Source organism: Leiobunum rupestre, chromosome 10 (genome assembly GCF_980474605.1).
Source record: "Leiobunum rupestre chromosome 10, qqLeiRupe1.1.hap1, whole genome shotgun sequence".
NCBI classification, from domain to species: domain Eukaryota; kingdom Metazoa; phylum Arthropoda; class Arachnida; order Opiliones; family Sclerosomatidae; genus Leiobunum; species Leiobunum rupestre.
In genome coordinates this window covers 23,602,593-23,622,002 of record NC_143393.1, presented here as the reverse complement: position 1 = coordinate 23,622,002, position 19,410 = coordinate 23,602,593, and the positions used below count along the sequence as shown (strand labels likewise).

The 19,410-nt window shown below is 38.2% G+C and overlaps 3 protein-coding genes across 13 annotated transcripts in view; 1 reads left to right on the top strand and 2 right to left on the bottom strand.

Moving 5' to 3' along the window:
* LOC149925108 (uncharacterized) overlaps positions 1–10,561 on the bottom strand; it is a 42,297-nt gene extending 31,736 nt beyond the window's left edge. For all 8 annotated transcript variants that reach the window (XM_090159699.1, XM_090159705.1, XM_090159700.1 and 5 more), the window contains exons 1-2: positions 10,316–10,561; positions 9,871–10,178 (exon numbers count right to left, since the gene is read on the bottom strand). In XM_090159699.1, coding sequence (XP_090015825.1) covers positions 9,871–10,023 — 153 coding nt within the window. In that variant the 5' untranslated portion in view covers positions 10,024–10,178; positions 10,316–10,561. The remainder of the gene's footprint in view (positions 1–9,870; positions 10,179–10,315) is intronic.
* LOC149925109 (uncharacterized) lies at positions 5,945–8,497 on the top strand. Its single transcript, XM_090160275.1, has 2 exons — positions 5,945–6,407; positions 7,286–8,497. Exons 1-2 carry the CDS (start codon positions 6,365–6,367, stop codon positions 8,401–8,403), a joined length of 1,161 nt encoding a protein of 386 aa, XP_090016401.1. The 5' UTR covers positions 5,945–6,364; the 3' UTR covers positions 8,404–8,497.
* A 231-nt stretch (positions 10,562–10,792) lies between the features above and the next one.
* On the bottom strand, positions 10,793–19,156 carry LOC149925107 (uncharacterized). Of its 4 annotated transcripts, XM_090161151.1 has the most exons (19): positions 18,714–18,863; positions 18,468–18,605; positions 18,317–18,393; positions 18,087–18,251; positions 17,958–18,020; positions 17,793–17,884; positions 17,529–17,709; positions 17,077–17,455; positions 16,191–17,002; positions 15,528–16,028; positions 14,416–15,450; positions 13,591–14,340; positions 13,324–13,527; positions 13,097–13,233; positions 12,915–13,036; positions 12,749–12,814; positions 12,472–12,661; positions 11,303–12,357; positions 10,793–11,218 (listed from the first exon to the last, which is right to left on the bottom strand). In XM_090161151.1, the coding sequence occupies exons 1-19, from the start codon at positions 18,730–18,732 to the stop codon at positions 11,070–11,072; spliced, it is 6,135 nt and encodes a 2,044-aa protein (XP_090017277.1). In that variant the 5' UTR covers positions 18,733–18,863; the 3' UTR covers positions 10,793–11,069. The 4 variants fall into 4 exon arrangements, with proteins under 4 accessions (XP_090017277.1, XP_090017276.1, XP_090017275.1 ...); XM_090161150.1 differs by lacking the exon at positions 18,714–18,863 and adding an exon at positions 19,030–19,156 and having other exon boundaries at positions 10,793–12,357; XM_090161149.1 differs by having other exon boundaries at positions 10,793–12,357; positions 18,714–18,861.
* Between the last annotated feature and the right edge of the window lie 254 nt (positions 19,157–19,410).

Sequence of the window (19,410 nt, the reverse complement as noted above, 5' to 3'; positions counted from 1 at the left end):
AATTGATAGAGGCGACAAAAACAAAAACAAAAAAAAACAGTGTGCGTTCAACGTGTTCGCTACCTTATTTCCAAAACCAAGTCACTCGATAAATTAGATTTGTCTAAAAAATTAAAGTGTTCGCGTTTCCCTACCTTATTTCCAAAACCAGGTAACTCGATAAATTAGATTTGTCTAAAAAATTAAAGTGTTCGCGTTTCGCTACCTTATTTCCAAAACCAGGTAACTCGATAAATTAGATTTGTCTAAAAAATTAAAGCGTTCGCGTTTCGCTACCTTATTTCCAAAACCAGGTAACTCGATAAATTAGAATTGTCTAAAAAATTAAAGTGTTCGCGTTTCGCTACCTTATTTTCAAAACCAGGTAACTCGAAAAATTCCTTTGGGGTATATTAAGTTAATGTACAAGATGATTAGAAATTTGTTCAAATTTAAATTAAACATTTAAAATATATTTAATACATCACTGGGGATTGTGTGTACTTAATTGTCCGTGACGTTTTGTTTAATATCCTTTCATGGGTATGTAACTACATAATTATAATCAGAAGTATATATTATCTTGCTAATGGTATTATATTGAATACCCAATGCAATGTTTACAGACTGCATCATTAGTCGAAATAATAAAAGTCTTAAATTTAGAGCCATGCTAACAGCTCTTTATATTTAATAACGTGGCCTTCTTGTTTAAATGTTGCGCTCACGTCACAGTCTCTTACAAGTCTACGAGCGCGCGCTACACTCGCGAGGAATATAGCTTTTTCTAGCACGCGTGCGAAGAATATACTAATAAAGCTGTGTCTTGTGACGTAAGAGCAACATTTTAACAAGTTGGGCAAGACCACTTATTGTTTTATAAAATCAACTATTGAAATGTATATCGAACCTGTGCAGGTACACATTTAATTTTGCTGACCTAAATGAATATATGATGAATTTCTGCTATAATTTAATTTAATTTGAAACGATTAGTAACCAAAAATAGACTAGTAATCGAATAATCGATAAAATTAAATTATATAGCATAAAACTTATTCGTTTTCATCACTTGGACTCAATAGACCCCTAGCGGCCGTTTCTCCCAGTTATTTAAATTATCAAAAAATTACAAATTCAAGTACTTTTCGAAAAACGTTCCGTTAGATACTACGTTATTCCAAATAAATAATATTTTAAACAATAAGACGATTTTAAAGTATGTTAAATAATAAAAGTATTTTGGTTGACATCATATAGTCATGTTTAAAATTTATTATGTACACATTTAAAAAAAGGGAATATCTAGAAATTGTTCTGACAAAGAAATATACAAGTAATAAATTGGCAATTATGTAAATTTTTCGCCGGGATTTTTGAAAGAATCGGTATATTTATGGTTGCTTTGAAAAATTGCTAGAAGCCAAATAAGGCGTGATCTTCGAGGGTGGAAAAAATAGAACTAGGCCACTAATACGGGTTTGCATTATCTTCTTGATAAGATCATAAATTTTGGCGAATAGAAAAAGGTAGACAGGCGGGTACTGGAATGGCGCTTTTGTGAACGGAACCTAGAAATTCGACAAAAAAATCAAGGCCTCGCAAAAAACGAAAAAGATGAGCGGGTTAAGCGCAGAATCCGAAATTAAATTGAGGGGGGGGGGAGTGCGCGGGAGATACACCCCCCCCCCTGGCGACGGAAGTCACTGACCCTCGAAAAAGAAAAACAGCGTTTGAAACTCGGAAATTCGGAATCACGATATTCAGCTCAACGCCTTCGAGACAAAGTGCATCTCGAGAAATAATCACCTGGGACTTAAGGGCCGGGGAGGTTTAATAATAAATAAATACATACGTTGTTTTAACGCCGCCATTTTGAAACGTAGTCAATTGCGTTATATTAAAATAATTATAGAATCTTTTATTTAATAATTTTATCAAGTAGGATTTCATTGTAAATACAGAATCTTTAACTAGGATTTCATTGTAAATATAGAATCTTTTATTTTATTTAATAATTGTATCAAGTAGAATTTCATTGTAAATATAGAATCTTTTATTTTATTCAATAATTCTATCAAGTAAGATTTCATTGTAAATATAGAATCTTTTATTTTATTCAATAATTCTATCAAGTAGGATTTCATTATAAATATAGAATCTTTTCTTTTATTTAATAATTTTATCAACTAGGATTTCATTGTAAATATCGAAAAAAACGTTATTATACGATGTTTTCTATTTGAGTTATAAACTCGCCAAAGTTTCTAACAATCGTGCATGCACTACTCGCAACAAGGAGTCCATAAAAATTTCGCTGAAGATTTGGTGGCTCAATTTAAGATTGATGACGTTGGTTTTTTAAGTTCATCCCGCCTGGCAAAGAAACTTTTTCTTGACGCTGTCGTTGGCTAGCTCCTTCATCCAAAGGGACAGGGCCAGGAAGGGCGGTACTATTATGGCCCGTACCATCTAGTTTTCTTTAAATACCCTGGGCGAGGGCGGGAGTTTTGACTCGCCAAACCCTCAAAATTATGTTCCGATGAACTAGCGTAATCTAGAGTTCTAGACAGACATTTTTCGGCCAAGTTCAGGGACTAAGAGAGCGATTGGAAAATTACTTACAGGGAAACGAACAATCACAGAACCTTAGAGGTTCCATTTTAAATAATGTTGTTATTTAAAAAAGCTTGTGCCAAGTTTTTTTTACGGAAACTGATTATATTACCGATTTTATTACAAAATAAAACAACTGCTAACACTATATTAACCGAAAGAAATCTTAATTCCCCGCCATTTCTACTTGATTCCTAAATTTACCCAGACATTTCTACTGATTCCTAAATTTCCCCGACATTTCTACTTGGTTCCTAAATTTCCCCGACATTTTTCTACTCGGTTCCTAAATTTCCCCAAACATTTCTACTTGGGTTGCTAAATTTCCCCAGACATTTCTACTTGGGTTGCTAAATTTCCCCAGACATTTCTACTTGGCTCTTAAAATTCCCCGCCATTTCTACTTGGTTCCTTAACTTCCCCAGACATTCCTACTTGGTTCCTAAACTTCCCCAGACATTCCTACTTGGTTCCTAAACTTCCCCAAACATTTCTACTTGGTTCCTAAACTTCCCCAAACATTTCTACTTGGTTCCTAAACTTCCCCAAACATTTCTACTTGGTTCCTAAACTTCCCCCAGACATTTCTACTTGGTTCCTAAACTTCCCCCAGACATTTCTACTTGGTTCCTAAACTTCCCCAAACATTTCTACTTGGTTCCTAAACTTCCCCCAGACATTTCTACTCGGTTCCTAAACTTCCCCGCCATTTCTACTTGGTTCCTAAACTTCCCCGCCATTTCTACTTGGTTCCTAAACTTCCCCGCCATTTCTACTTGGTTCCTAAACTTCCCCGCCATTTCTACTTGGTTCCAAAACTTCCCCGCCATTTCTACTTGGTTCCTAAAATTCCCCGCCAATTCTACTTGGCTCTTAAAATTCCCCGCCAATTCTACTTGGTTCCTAAATTTCCCCAGTCATACTTCCGCAGACATTCCTACTTGGTTCCTCAACTTCCCCAGACATTCCTACTTGGTTCCTCAACTTCCCCAGACATTCCTACTTGGTTCCTCAACTTCCCCAGACATTCCTACTTGGTTCCTCAACTTCCCCAGACATTTCTACTTGGTTCCTCAACTTCCCCAGACATTTCTACTTGGTTCCTCAACTTCCCGAGACATTTCTAATGGGATCCTATACTTCCCCAGACATTTCTAATGGGTTCCTATACTTCCCCAGACATTTCAAATGGGTTCCTAAATAGCCGGAATTCCCAGGCATGTATTGTGATTTCCAAAGAAATACAAGTTCAGTTTTTCCTTAGTGAAAATCTACAAAATAAACCCGAATTAACACAAACAAGCTCATCGTTCAAAACCGGTTCGAATCTTCTAATACGTCGCAATCATTACGGATCGTAAGACAGGAAGCGTAGGGCTTAGCGCCCTACATATTTTCTACAGCATAACTCGGAAATGACGTCACTGGTAGCGACGTCATTCGGCTCCGTCTCGCCGTGACATCGAAGGGGGCAATCCCGTGTCTCTTCCGCCAATGAAATTCGAGGATTCTGACATCAACAGGGAAAGGGTGGGTTGTAGTTAAGAAATACAACCACATATATTCCCGGTTTGAAACTTCAGAAAGTAAAAATATGAACTACAGAGAATCGTACGAGGAAAAAGGAATTTAAGGAAAGTCTGCAGGGGTATTTCGTCAACTTGACGAAATCATTTCGGGCTTGAGTTCAGCGTGAAGTGACATCGCCAGGGGTTTCACCAAGCTAACTTGCCAGCGCTGTCGAAGCCATATCGAAATTACCGTTAAATCATCTCCGTTAATTTTGTTTAACCTCTCTAATCTGTGGTTTACTAGTTTACGCAAAGCCATTGGCAATAACGGTTACATCCTCAGTTAATAGTTCCCAGACATTTATAAGGATTATAGGATACAAATATCAAAATACAGTAATTGGGATTAGAAGTTTCCCAGGATACTTTTGAAAGTAGTTCAGCGCCTTTATTTGGAAAAGATCCTAGAGAAAAATTTGCTCCAACGACCACAATTTTCGCTGCGACTATTGCCTATCAAGAAATTTGAGTATATTTATAGTTGGTGCGTAATGTTCCAAGAACTTTCACTTTGATTTTAAATTATTTTCTAAAAATATAGGAAACACAAGACGAAAATGGGATTATAGAATTTTATAGGATAACAATGGGATTATAGAATTTTATAGGATAATAATGGGATTATAGAATTTTATAGGATAAAAATGGGATTATAGAATTTTATAGGATAACAATAGGATTATAGAATTTTATAGGATAACAATGGGATTATAGAATTTTATAGGATAACAATGGGATTATAGAATTTTATAGGATAACAATGGTTATAGGAAAAAAGGGATTATAGGATAAAATTTGGATTATAGGAAAAAAGGGATTATAGGATAAAAATGGGATGAATATTGGAGTATAGGAATCTATAGGATTAAAAATTGGATTAAAGGATTCTCCTATAATCCATTTTTTCATATAAAATTCTATAATTCTATTTTATCCTATAAAATCCTGTAATTCCATTTATTATCCTGAAGAAAAAACAATTTATAAAAATGGGATGAATATTGGAGTATAGGAATCTATAGGATTAAAAATTGGATTAAAGGATTCTCCTATAATCCATTTTTTCATATAAAATCCTATAATTCTATTTTATCCTATAAAATCCTGTAATTCCATTTATTATCCTATAAAATCCTGTAATTCCATTTATTATCCTGAAGAAAAAACAATTTATAAAATTTCATGGAACAAAATAAAATAGTATTTTATAGGCCCGAAAACGAAATTGTTGGATTTCATTAAGATTTCACGCAACCAGCTGAGAAATACGGGACAACACGCGGGTCCGTCTTAAGAGTTACGGGAATGACCGGATGTCGATGGGAGCACCGTGACATTCCAACACTTAACTATCGCAACAAGTCGGCGAGTTTTATTGATATCTAGACAAAAAAGGGTAAACTCCCTTCGTTAGAAAACAAGAAAACAAATCCGATTCTCGGCGTTCCCCGGAACCCTATCACTCGACAGTTTTATCACGAAGACGCCTGCACCCCCCCCCCCCCCCTCATTCGTAATGATTTTAATAGGTTTCTAGGAAAAATTGGGGATCGGGGGAGAATAATATAACCAAAAAAAGCAAAAAAAATGTACGCGTACCGAGAGATCACAGACGTCATAGTCCTTACTTTTACTAGGCAACATGGTAAAAACACAAGGGGGAGGCAGTGTTTTTCGTGATAATTCTATAACGATGCGGTGGTAGAGAGACCCCGCGTAAAAAATAGCCCGTATTAAGCGGAATCAGAAGAGAGAGGGGAGGGATATAGATTTTTCGGTTTTCCCGTCCCTCGCTAGATATATTTTTCGAACCAGGATCACGCAACTCCAGAGAAACCTCTTCCCGGAAAACCTTCGACGAATTTACTGGGAATCGGCCGAGAACAGGAAACTGAGAGCGGGAATGACGAACGCCGAGAAACGCGCGCTGTACCACGAACTGACTGACTCTTTTTTCTCGCGGAGGAACTCGACGCGGCGCGCTACGACCACAGAACGGAGAAAGTTTAGTTAAGAAGAGGTTAGACTGAGAGCGAATAGATAGTTAAAGAGGAGAACGATTTCGCTTCGGGGAGGATGATTTAGATAATTGGGGTGGATCGCTTCATTTTTAATTAATTGTAAATCGAAAGTTTTTGTTTTTAATCGAAGTAATGAGCGGTGCGCCCCCGTGACGACATGAAGACCAAGTGTTACGTATGATAGGGGAAAGGACGGATTTCAAACCATTGGAGGATAAAGGTAAAACACGACCTTTCATATTTTCACAATAGCTAATTAAAATTAGGATTTCGCTTTATTAAACGGATTAATTAATAGGTAATTTTCAAATATAATATCGACCAAATTGTGGATATTAAAATTTGCGCGTGAAAATTCTCCGCCATGCTAGGGATTAAATGCGGGTAAATAAACCTGCTATAACTGTCACGCGCAAAAACGTTATTTTGAAATCGGGCAATACATGTACAAAAGAGATAATTCTTTGGGCACGCGCTCTGGATATATTAGTAGATTGCGAAAAAAAATGCTTTAACCATACAACAGCAAGTAACCAAATCATGTAACCCTCTAACCTGGATATATCACTTGAAAAAACCCTGACCAGCAAATGGCTTTTGAGATAGCAGCGCCGCTTTGGCTGAGTTAGCGGATAATTTCAGAAACCCCCGTAACACGTAGCCTTCTACAATGCAGAACCCGTAACAAACACTTAAGAAATGCGCTACTTTTATTTATCCCAGATATAACCACCGATCTTTTTCGAAATCACCAATAGAGTGCCAGCAGCTTGAAACCCTGCGACGTCACCAATGTTAAATGTCTATTCAGAAAAAACGCGAGTTTTCATGACAACTACTACGGAAGCTACGGCTGTGACGTCACTAACTTTTAAAAACACATCAACTGCTAGCACTCTATTATATCAATAAGTCGGGTTAATTTAAAAATTTTAAATAAAAAAAAATGAAACTTAACGCCATTAAATATTCCCAAAAAATAGACGTTATGGTAAATTAGACGTTATAAGAAAATAAACGGTACAACCCATAATAATACAAATCTTCCAAAACAACTTTAAAAAAAAGCAAATAAAAGGAATATGATTTATTTCGTAGGGCTCTCCCGGAAAGAAGCGAAAATCAGGCCGATGGAGAATCCGGAATGGAGAACGCGCTACTGGGACGACAGCGAAGTGAGCCAGTTACTGTCCCTCTGGGGCGACAAGAACGTCCAACGGGAACTGGACGGGACGCGACGAGACAATCAAGTTTTCATCAAGCTCTCCGAAGACTTGCGGAGGCAAGGGATTCTCAGATCGCCCGCTCAGGTGCGCGAGAAAATCAAAATCTTGAAACGAGAATACCGGCTTTGTTTGGGACGCCACGTGTCCTCCGCGCCGGGGCAGCCCGCCAAAGGCGTCGTGCCGGGGAAGTTCAAGTACTTCGACCAAATGAAAGAAATATTGGGCGGAAGCCCGGCGGCGGGCCGCTCGCCCACCAATCAATCCGTACCATCGCCCAACGAAACTAGTAACGAAACCCTGTCCACTTGCGCTTCCAACTACTTAGACTACTTGCAAAACTACGGCAAATCAGCCGCGGAACCCGCTTCCTACGAGGCCAAACCTTTGGACTTGCACGTCAGCAGCGAGGCTGTCAATAACTTACTTCGAGGAATCAGTCCCAAAGAAGCCTCCAGAGAATCCGAGGCGGCCAATCGCGGGATCATCGCGTACGGACTGCCGCCCGCGGCGCCACTGTCGCCCAAAAGGGCCTATCCCAAAAGAACCTATTCGCAAATGGCCGGCAATAGGAGTGACGACGAGGCCACTTCCGATTCGGACGAGGCTGCTTCCGAAAAGCGTTCCCGCTACTACTTCGACGGATCCGCTCCTCGAGGCAAACGCGAGAACGAAGTCTTTCTAGTCCAAGACATCCTGGATCGAATTTTCAAATACTTCCGCGAATCCGACGAGCGCTTCTTTCAGTTGGAAGAGCGTCGCATGAAGCACGAAAAGGAATTGGAACTCTTGAGACAGGAACGGGAAGCGAGATTGCTGGACAAACTTTGCCAATTGACCAAGGAAGCCACCGCGTATACGTCCAAGTACTGTCACTCGTGCCACGAGGAACTACTAACTCGCGTTGAACGCGATAGCCAACCACAATCTGACGAGCCCAAACCTAGAGACACTGCCCAGGAACTGACTAAGGAAAACGCTAAAGTAGACTGAAAAATATTTTATCTCAAATTTAAAAAAAAATTATGAAGTTTCTTTCATTTTTTTAAGAAAAAATACTTTATTTTTGACTCGTGGATATTTTACGACGTGTTTTTTAATAAATAAAGATTTTAAATGTTTAGCTCTTTGTAAGTCACCATCTTTTTTATAATTAGGCGAAAACTATTCGCTAGTTTTGGAGTAATTTTTAGGAAATAGCGAGCAACTTCAAAATACAGTTCGGCTGTTATTTTATGGAAGAAGTTGTCAGTTTGGGGTCTTTTCGTCCCAAAGCGAGCGAATAGTTTTGGCCTATTATCATTATTTATTGCATGATTCAAATTTAAGATGCGGAAGAAGTCATAGAAGGAGAGCCCAATATTGGAACCCTGTTGGGGGGGGGGGGGGGGGGGTTGACATAAATAATAGAGGTAATATTTCCTTTAATCACTTCATTAAATACGCCTACCCCCTCCCCCCTCGCAGCCTGGTAATGTCGATAACCCGTTGGATAGCTTACTTAATTCGTTTATCGAACTTTAAAAACAAAGACTAGAGCGCTAGGTCGCTATGGTCAAAAAACGCAATAACCTTTAATACTACTTCCTTATATTAGGGATCATGACCTTTATTAAAAACAAAGGATGTGAGCTATTTTTACGTCTATGCCCCGGTCAAGTTTAAAGGGTAAGCAACAGGTCTAATTTAAAACTAACGGAAGTAAACTACAGTCCACCAATTAGCGATTTAAAAAAAAACAATACCGGTATGCCAGAGGGGTGCAGAATCAACGTATAATTGTAAAAGGAAACTTAAAATTTCAATGGCAAGCGTAGACGCCTCGCTTGGATTCCTCTTAGACAGAGGGGGCAAGTTTACGATAGTGAGGCCAGGTTTCGCCATGAAAGAACTTTTCAAAAGATCCTACAAATTAAATGTCACGATCTACGGAAAAAGACGCGTTAATCCGTTAAATTCTATCTAGATTTTAATAACGGCTGTTTTTAACGGTCGGTAAACGAAGTGTGACACCTCTTTTATAAGACGCGACAATTATTAAAGACTAGGCCTAATTAATACGGTTCATTTGGAGTGATTCGATACGATCTAAAATAGAAGGTTTTTGGCCTTTTTTAGCAGGCGCATAAATTAAAATACACGTTATTTCAATGCTTACATCGGGTAAAGATAAAAAATAAACGGTGGGGGTTTGAAGTTAGTTTTCTCTTTCCAAAGAGGCATCGTGCAGGAGTGGAAACGGGTTTTTCACAAAATAAAAAAATTATGTCATGTACTGACTCGTGTGTGCATCATATTTTGTAGTACAGACACTATTAGAACGAGATATTTTTTTTTTTACATTTTTTCTATATAAATTTAGGTTTTACTTAAGAAATTAGTTTTTCTTAGCGGTTCACACACGTACAATTATATATCATGAAATTACGTTATAATAAATAAAATAAACTGTCAACTTACAGTAACATCCACCGATATGTCTGTCCCGTCCAAAAGTATCACTTTGCATGGTAGTAAATGTTTGCTGGGTTTCGATGGTACGAGGGTAGTTTCTAATCTGGTTTTTGGCCGTTCGGTATTCCGGCCAAACCTTTTGCTCAAGAAACGTAACATATTTTTAGAAAGCTCTGTAGAACCGTTGTAGGTAATTTCTTTGAAGTAGAGAGCGAAGGCTATGTTTTATATTGAAGATGCGTACAATATTCACGACATCCAAAATGTACTAAATACATCTCACGATTGATCACTATTTTTCCAAGTTCCAAAATCTGGAATGCAACGTAAGATTTCAAAATGCTTAATTTATAACACGAACTCAATAATAAACATTAGACGTCATTTTTCTATACACCCGTTTCCCTTCCCCTTTTATCCGAAATCGACATATTTTTTAGGCTTTTTTTACCTTGGACTTTCGGCGAAACCACTCTCTAGGGCTAAACAGATAAACGTTTTCAAATCCTTTATCGGGTGTGATATTCACATTTCGCGACCAAGTATCAAAACATATGAAACTGACACTAACAATACATTTAATTCGAAATAACACCAGCGAAATTACGAAACTAAAAAGACCATTCAACTTTCGAAGGACGCCGAAATTTAAAATATACCAGTTCCGATCGTGGCTCCGTGGGCTCTGTTTGCCAAATTCTGCGTCGGCTGAAAATAGGCGGATCGTTTTTGATAAAAACCATTCTTACGGCCTCCCTAGCGCCATCTCTAATATATTTCTGCAAGAAATTAAAAAATCGGCTTTTTTTTTCAGAGCTGCAAAAAATTCTCCAAACATTAAAATTACAGGTGGTATATCTTTCGTTGGCAGCTTCCTGTTGTAAAAAAATAATGCAAAACACACTAGAGCAAAGACACTAGAGTTTATTTGAAGTTAACTGCATTCTGTATGATCCAACTTTACAGGATGAAATGAATTCGTTTTATGGTAATTACATTTCTGGGATGTAAACTAATGCGAATAAACTTAACATTAGCTGACAAAACTTTCCAATTTACATAAATATACAGTGCGTATCAGAGAAAAAACTTCATTCAACACATCCAATTAGTTAACTTAACTAGAAGGTTTATAGCAAATGACAATACAAAAAGATGGGTAATTTAAAAAATAAAAGTCCCTCCATGAAAAGGGACCAAAAACCCTATTGAGTTACAGCATTAATCAATTCACTTTCTAGCTGTGGACTTAGAACAGTTTGTTGCCCCTCCAACAACTCTTGTACATTAGTTCCTTCCGGTAACGTTAAGTAGGTTTGTTGTACACCCTCGCCATCCTCGGTGGTGGAATGCTCTTGAAAAGTAACAGAGGAGCCATCAGCATCCTGATCTTCGCTTAACATTACATTGGAAGGAAGAGTTAGAACAGTATTCTCACCATCAGTGTTCAAAGGAATGAGTAAAACTTGCTCGCCGCCGTCTTCCGTAGGCACCTTCACAATCGAATAAGGTTGATTGCCATCCATAATCTGATGTTCATTACCCTCTTCATCTCCAGCAACCATCATAACAATTGACCCATCCTCTTGTCCTTCTTGCTCCTCTCCCGTATGCATTACAAATGTTCCATCACTATTTTGCTTGAGTTGACCCGACTGAGCAGCCAATAGAGCTTCTTCCTCGGTCAAATATAAGGCTTGCTGCGAATTATCTTCCCCTTCTTTTTCTTCAAACTCCATTGGGGCAGTTCCTTGTCCAGATTCCATTGGTTCATCAGCCTGTCCATCTTGATCATGTCCTTCGCCTTGTTGTACAAATTCCCCCTCCCCTTCCTGGACAAACTGACTTTCATCTTGTTGGACAAACTGATCAGCCGTCACGTTTTCGTATTCTTCGCCACCTTGTTCCTCGTAATGACCATCCTCTTGACTATCACCGGTTTGAACAAAATGTTCTTCTTGTTGATGAAACTGCTCGGGTGTATGTTGAACAAAATGATCTTGAGGTTGTTCATGAAACTCAGCGTGTTGGTCATATTGTTCCTCCTGTACTTTCTGACCTTCGACGGGTTGGATAAACTGGCCTTCGACTTCCGCTTCATTTACTAGCTGCTCTAGTTGACTAACTGGAGGGTCATCATCCTCAGTTCGTATAAAAGTTATGTTACCGGATGAGTCCGCACTGGCTAAAACTGCCCCCCCTTTTCCCTCAACTAGATTTTGCAACGAGCTAGGAAGCACAGTACCATCACCATCCATCGTGGTCATTGTAACGACTGTACCGTCACTCATAGTTACGTTGTGAGATGAAGAGAACGACATTTGACCCTGGGTGGTGGCTTCAGCTACTGCCTGGGCTAATTGAGCCGCTAAATCTTCATCAGTAATCACGTGATGAGTTTGTTCGGCACTCTCCGCCGCTTGGTTCAAAATATCTTCATGATTTAGGACACCTGCGGCAGCAGCGGCTTGAGCTGCTTCTAATTGCTCTTGTCTGTTACAATGATAATAAAAAAATACCATTAAGTAAAATAGTAAAAAAAATTAAATTTTTGTCATGGAAGAACAGAACCATAAAAAGAGCTGTTAGAATGAAAACTGTTCTTACGTGGCGTGACCAGTACATTCGTGAGCGGCAAAACGTTCCTCAGAATCAAAGCCATTTAAACATCCTGCACAAATGAACTGAATAAGCTCAACACTAGGGGCTGTCAGTTCTTGGTTATTTTGGCTACTTTCATCTACACGTAAAACTGTCTCTACGCCCTGACCGGCAGGATTAACTTTGGTTTTGTTATCTATTTTTAATAAAGAAAAGAAAAAAGTTTAACGAGAATTTTGCGAAGCTCTGAATTTATAACTAGGCCCTAAATAAATTAACGTACTTTTTCGGGTCACATTCTTTTCATGACTCTTCATGTGAATTTCCAGCGTTTTCTTTTTGAAAAAGCCTATTTTGTGTGTCAAGGGAGAAAGGCGTTAGCATTGAAAAAAAAAAAAAGTTTAAAAAAATAGGCTTTTTCAAAGGGAGATATAAGCAAAGCATACTACCTTTGGTACATATGTTACAAACGAAATCAGCATCCCCCTTATGCATTCTTAAGTGGTTGTACAGGCCAACTTTGGTTGATAGTTTACGATTGCACCCTTCCCAAGGACACGGAGTTGGGGGTCTAATAGAATTAACTTTGTCAACTCCCATTTCGAAACAAAAGGTAAAAAAATATACATACGCATGTATTTCCATATGGGCAGTGAGCTGTTCTTTCTGCAAAAACCTTCTGTGGCATTTTTCACACTCATAAACAATGTTATGCATTGATAAATGACTCCACAGCGCTTGGGAATTCTGTAAGCGAGTTCCACAAATCTGATGATAAAAAATTATTAGTACTTCGTAGTTTTAAAAAACGATGAGAAATTCTAGTTTGAACATTAGTTGTTGCTAAACATTAGTAACCTCGCATATGTTTGCTAGATCAGGATGTACACTCTGGATGTGATTTCTCCTAGGACCAGGTTGAACAAACATCAAACCGCAATGCTGGCATTTGTACTGGTGGTTTTCAGTTTCCATGTGCTTGACAAAAGTAGCAAAGAGGCCATACCAGCAATGGCACACTTTACAACGATAGTTCCTTGGTTCAGACCGGTTGTATTTTTCCTAAGATAAAATGGTTTTATAAGAAACTACAGCTAATTCTAGCGCGACTGTTGATTAACCAACCTGTACTCTCATATATTTGGTTGCGTGTTCTTGACTCATGACATGTTCTTCGAGTTCCTCCTCTGAACCAAAAACTAGGTCACACATGCTGCAGAATATTTCAGATTTCTGATCGTGTCTGTGGCTGTGATGTTGGAAAGCCAGGGTGCTTTTGAAAGTCTGACTACATGAGCTTATTATGCACTGAAATCTCTTCTCAAGCCCGTGTAAATTGTGCATGTGCAAGTAATAAAGGGCATAGCTCTTGATGACAGTGTCGCAAAGGTGGCAATAGTGTCCAACTTTTGAAGGGAAACCTATCTCGGATAATTTCTCCTCACTGGGCAAGTCAGTCATCTTCAGGGGATTCGTTGGTTTGATTGGCAAAGTGATATCAGGACCTAGCATGGGTCTTGACTCGTCTTTTGAATTATTAGTCATTCCTTCTAGTTCATTTTCAAGTTGCCTTATAATTTCCTGCTCTTCGTTGGTACCCTTCTTGCCAGCTTCGTTTGCCTTTTCAATTTCTTTCAAAAGTTTAAGCTCTTCTTCCAATTCCTGAGGAGAATCTTCCAATTCTTCGGAAGTATAATCTACAGCTCCCTTAGCCACCCACCTCATGTGTACGTGTTGAAAATGTAACTTCAACTGTTCAATACCAGGGAATTTCAAATTGCAAAGGAAACAAGTGTTTTGGTTGTTTTCATCCACAACCACAGGGAGAATGGATACCTCATTAGCATTAACGTGAATTCCATCAGTCATGTGTTTCTTTAAATGAAATTCAAAACATTCATTCGTTAGACTCTTAAGACATTGAACTCTTTTAACAAAAAAACTTTATACCTTAATTTCGGTCTCAGTAGAAAATGTGACAGCACAAATAGTACACTTGTAATATTGGGTTTTACTTCCACTTGGTTTATTATTTGTAGCTGTTACAGGAGCCGGAATTGGAGTGATGGTGATTTCAGAGTTTTTAAGAAGTTTTTTGGGACCATTATCATCCGAAATATCTTCTAGGCCATGATTTCTAACATAAGGGCAAGTTGGTATGTGACTCATAAGGTCTTTGGCATCTCCACAAGGTTGTAGACACTTCGAACACGACCAGGTTTTAGCTCCAGTTTGTACAGCATGAGACAATAGGATGTGCTTGTTTAACCTCTCCCGTCCATGGACATAGACAGAGCAAACGCTACATTGCAAATGAGGTCCAGGTTGCTCTTGAACGTGCCGTTGCTTAAAGTGGGTTCTAATTCGATTTGGTTTGGGACTACAAAAGTTGCAGTGTTTGCAAATGTAGGTTTGCATCGAATGCTGAGCTTTCATATGTTGATGGTGAGTAACAAAGTCCACAGATGCATTGGAACAAACACTGCAATAGAATCGATCACCCAATTCCAGCACGGAGTTTTCAGGAATCAGTCTTACGTCTTTACTATGGCAAGATGGATAGTGTTCTCTAACCTCGCTCAATGTTCTTAAAGTAACGTCACAAAAACGGCAACCAGAATTTAAAACCGTTGTTTCAGTGACATCTCCAGGTACACAAACAAAAACAACATTTTCACTGAATTCAGCTTTGAAAATTTGTACGGTAATTTCATGTATGACGTGATAATGTTTTTCCAGGTCAGCAGGGTAGCGAAGCGTTACTTTACCCTTGCATAATTTGCAGAATAACTCCGAGTCATTTGGAGAATATATTTGCCTAAACAAATACATTCCCACTAATGACTGTGCATTTTCAGCTTCGCTCAATGGCAGTTCACTTTCAACTAGCTGAACTGTATTTGGCAGCTTGAGCGTGTTGTGGTCATCAACAGCATCATTAGTACATTCCTCCAAACTAGGCCTCATATCCAATTTCGTTCCTTTCTAAGCAGGAATATAGGAGAAAAATGCATAAATAATACACTTATAAGTACACTTATTTTATATTTATAAAACCGTACCCCAATATTTTTATCTTTTTTTGCTTCTTCCGGATCAACTTTCTTTTTTCCACCAGATCGTTTCTGAACATTTTCCATCTTAGCAGTTGCTTTCTTGATAGCCTGATCTTTATCATTACCACTGACTTCAACCATGGTCCCATCCGGCATCACAACAAAAACTCTGTTCTTTTTGACTTTGCCTCTAGAAGCGATGTCCGCTTTTGTAGGTGGCTGAGATTTGGGGAACTTCTGGTTTGATTCCTTATTTTTTGGCGTATCATATATGTTCATCTGTTTAGGTCTTCCTCTGGGGCGCCCTGATGATTTAGTATTTTGGGGTGGTTCAAAATCATCATCTTCAGCCGTAAGGCTGGATATATCACTCCTGGCTTTGGACTCATCATCTTCCTGAACAACAGTATCGGGATCTATATACTCCGAGTACTTCACCGGTTTACCTTTCTTTCTTCTTGCACCCAGAGGAGTGTCTGAAACCTCACCAGAAGCTAGCTTTCCATCCTGAATAACAGAAAAGTAAAAAGAGAAAAGCAATCAGTAAGAGCAAATACCCATCTATGATCATAAAATAATGAAGCGTATGATTAAATGCTTGGGAAAACCCGATCACCATAAATCTAAAATTTCAGGTGGTTTTTGCTTTAAAATAATATTAAAACCCACAGCTAGATTTTCTCCGTCTTTTTTAAGAAGAGCTCTTTTCGCAGCAGTTTCTTCTTTTTTAGGTCGGCCCTTTTTTCGTTTAATTGGATTATCTACTGGAGTCGTCTTGCTTGATTCCAGTTTTAGGGGCTTTACAGTTTTCTTCTTGGGAGACTGAATAGGTTCCACTATCGGACCCTCGAGATAGCTCTCCGAATAAAAGTACTCATCATCACCAGTATCTTCTGGAATTTCCATATCTTCACTCATACCATCATCATCCAGTTCTTCGTAAAAATCGTCATCATCATCCAACAAGGCTTTCAAAAACTGCTCTTGCCTTTCCAAATCTTCCAAATTAATTAACTTTGAAGGTTGCCTTAAAGGTGCTTTAGATTGGACTAAAACTGTGGGATTCAAATTGGCTCCTTCCAACAAGCTAATTTGTTTCTGCAGGCCATTCACTAGAATCATTTTCTCTTTTTCAACTGGGTCCGGGATATAGATGGTGGAATAAGCTCCAGACAGATCCAAATTCTTTTCATAGCTATCGGAAATGTGCCCTCTGATTGTTTTAATTTTGGGAACAGCCTTCTCTTGCTTCTCCTCCTCTTCCGAATCTGGTCTGACACCACTTTTACAGACTGAACGAATGAAATTCAATGCCGCTTTCTTGGTGCTTCTGCCTAGCCTTACGCCATCGGACAAGCTTGTTTCCTTTATTTCATCAACCTCACTTCCAGACAAATTTGGGTGTTTAGATTTTTGAGCTTCAAACTGAATTTCCTTGAGAATATTTTCCAGCTGTCTTCTGGTCAAGTTAGGGACGGCCCCTGGCAAGATAAATTAATAAATAAATTTTTACTTGACGTAATTAACAATTGGCCTTTAAACATACAACACCTACCTCTCAATGACTTTCTTGCATTTCTCGGTAAATTCGGTTCACCTCCTTTACCCATTTTGCAAGCTATATCGTTGTTTCCAAGAACATTTGCCACATTTTGATTTTCAGCTACTTTTTCAGAAGTATCTTGACTATCTTTTGATTGCTCAAATGTTAAAAATTCATTAAGATCAAGCAAATGTTTTTCCTCTTCCTTCTTAATTTCTTTGGCATCTACATCCAAAAGAGTTTCATGGTCTAGAGGAGTAATCATTTCTTCGGAACCAGGTACAGCATTTAGAGAAGTAATCTTGATTGTATTCTCGCGGGAAGAAAGTGAATTTTCTTGACCGGGGCTCATTTCCTCTGTGGCTTTTACTTCATTTTCAGAGTTTGCGGACTAAATTTAAACCGTGAGAAAACTTACCACCGAGATATTACGGTGGAATGCTTCAATGGTTTTATACACTTACAATTTCATTTAGGCCCAGACTGCCCATCAAACTATTCTTCATCCTTTTTGGATCACTAGAACCCAATTCAGAGATTTCATCCAAATGACGCCTCTTCAAGGATGACTTATTAGATTGTTCAAATTCGTCTATTAAATTTTTGCTGATAATATTTGAGGCAGGTTCCCAGGTATTAGCAGAGCTGCGATAATAATAACAATAACAGAAATGATATTAACCCAAATGTCGTATGTATTTAAATAAGTGCCAAATGAAATATCTTACTTTGGATACCCTTTCCACTTTACGAGATAGTGAGGTTCATCATCCTCCATTTTCTTATCAAGAAGTTTCTCAACTTGATATTCATTATTCGTCTGAAATAAATGAGGTATAATTTATATTGAGAACAAAAACCAAGCAAGAATGCAAAATTTTACAAAAACTTACGGATAATGCTTCACAAACACGCATTAGACATCTCTCCCTTGCTTTAGATGTACCAGGCTCTTCCTACAGACAAATATAAATCAAAATTACAATTAAGTGCCACATAAGAATAATCAGTTAACAATATACCTGTCCGGCTAAGCATGTTGCGCACTCCTCACAGTCACTTTTGGTTAAACAAGGAGAGCATGTTCCACAATAACCTGCAGGGAGAGCTTCTTGAATTCTTTGCTTCAGCCGACGTATCCTTTCTTTAGGATCATCTCTCTTTTTTGCTTGTTTAACAAGTTGTTTCTAAACGAGTTGATCAATATTACATATATACACACATAATTTAAAATGTCCTCAACCCAAAATACCTTGATAATAAAAGATGACAAATCTTTAAACTTTAAAGGATAATTTTCTGGATGTTCTGTAATCTTTGGACTATCATCTATAATGAAATAACCAACGCATTTCATTTAGTTAAAATGAAATTCGCAAATGGAATAAATTACATTATATTACCATTAGAATTGCTAGACTCAACGGGTGTATCGTTAGACGTAGGAGGTGGATCTTTCTCACATCCAAGTTGTTTATGTTGAATAAACGAGTCTAACTTTGTAAAAATCTGTTTACATTGCCCACATTCTAGGCGATCCACTGTTAAAAACAATTTAAATTAAGCAATATCATTTATGCGATATTTTAGAAAACATCATTTTCCCGCCAAAATATTTCGAAATTACAAATGATTGAAAACCTATTTACAATTTGAATAGTTTATCATTCACGAAAAAACATCTATACGACAACGTGTTAGTTTGTAATCATTTAAAAAGTAGCGTAGCTGAAAATTCGACAAGAACAAAAGGATAACAAACCAACTCGTAATATTTTCTTGTGATAGTTAAATAAAAAGAAACAAATGAGCCTAGGCTTAAAAAGAGGCCAAATTTCTGGCGAACTTTTTGTGTGTGGCGCCCCCACCCCAAGCCTGCTGCCCTAAAGGGGACTCGATTGCCAGCTTGCTTACCATTAAATTTCAATCTTTAAAAACATAATTATAAAAATGTTAATGACTTACTCCTTTGTAGTCTTCTAAAAATCACATTCGCGTAATAAAAACTATTGCGATTCACTAAACTTCAATGAGACTAGTATTATTCAAACTGCTAGCGAAAAACGACAGCCCCGAACACAAGCCCAGAGAAATCCACCGACAATTTTCAAAATGGCTACCGTCTGTAGCTTTGGATAATGCTAAAAACGCCGCCCCTCTTCCTCCCCCTCCTGGGAAAAGGACGACGCTTCCTCGAGGCAGAGGCGAACTCAAGGGGCAGTGACGTCATTTTACGTAACGCAATCATTCTACACTTTAACATCCCCCCTTCTCGTTTCAGACAAAGTATCTATCTGGCGGAACCATTTTTCTAATCCAACACTCTAAAATTGAAAATATTCAAAA

Bases quoted from the DNA above. Each gene is read 5' to 3' on its own strand.
- LOC149925109 (XM_090160275.1), top strand. From the start codon at position 6,365: ATGATAGGGGAAAGGACGGATTTCAAACCATTGGAGGATAAAG. The intron at 6,408-7,285 runs GTAAAACACGAC...TTTATTTCGTAG, and splicing joins CAAACCATTGGAGGATAAAG to GGCTCTCCCGGAAAGAAGCG.
- LOC149925107 (XM_090161149.1), bottom strand. The intron at 17,456-17,528 runs GTAAGTGTATAA...GTTTAAATTTAG, and splicing joins GTCTGGGCCTAAATGAAATT to TCCGCAAACTCTGAAAATGA. The intron at 12,815-12,914 runs GTAGTATGCTTT...CACACAAAATAG, and splicing joins TTGTAACATATGTACCAAAG to GCTTTTTCAAAAAGAAAACG.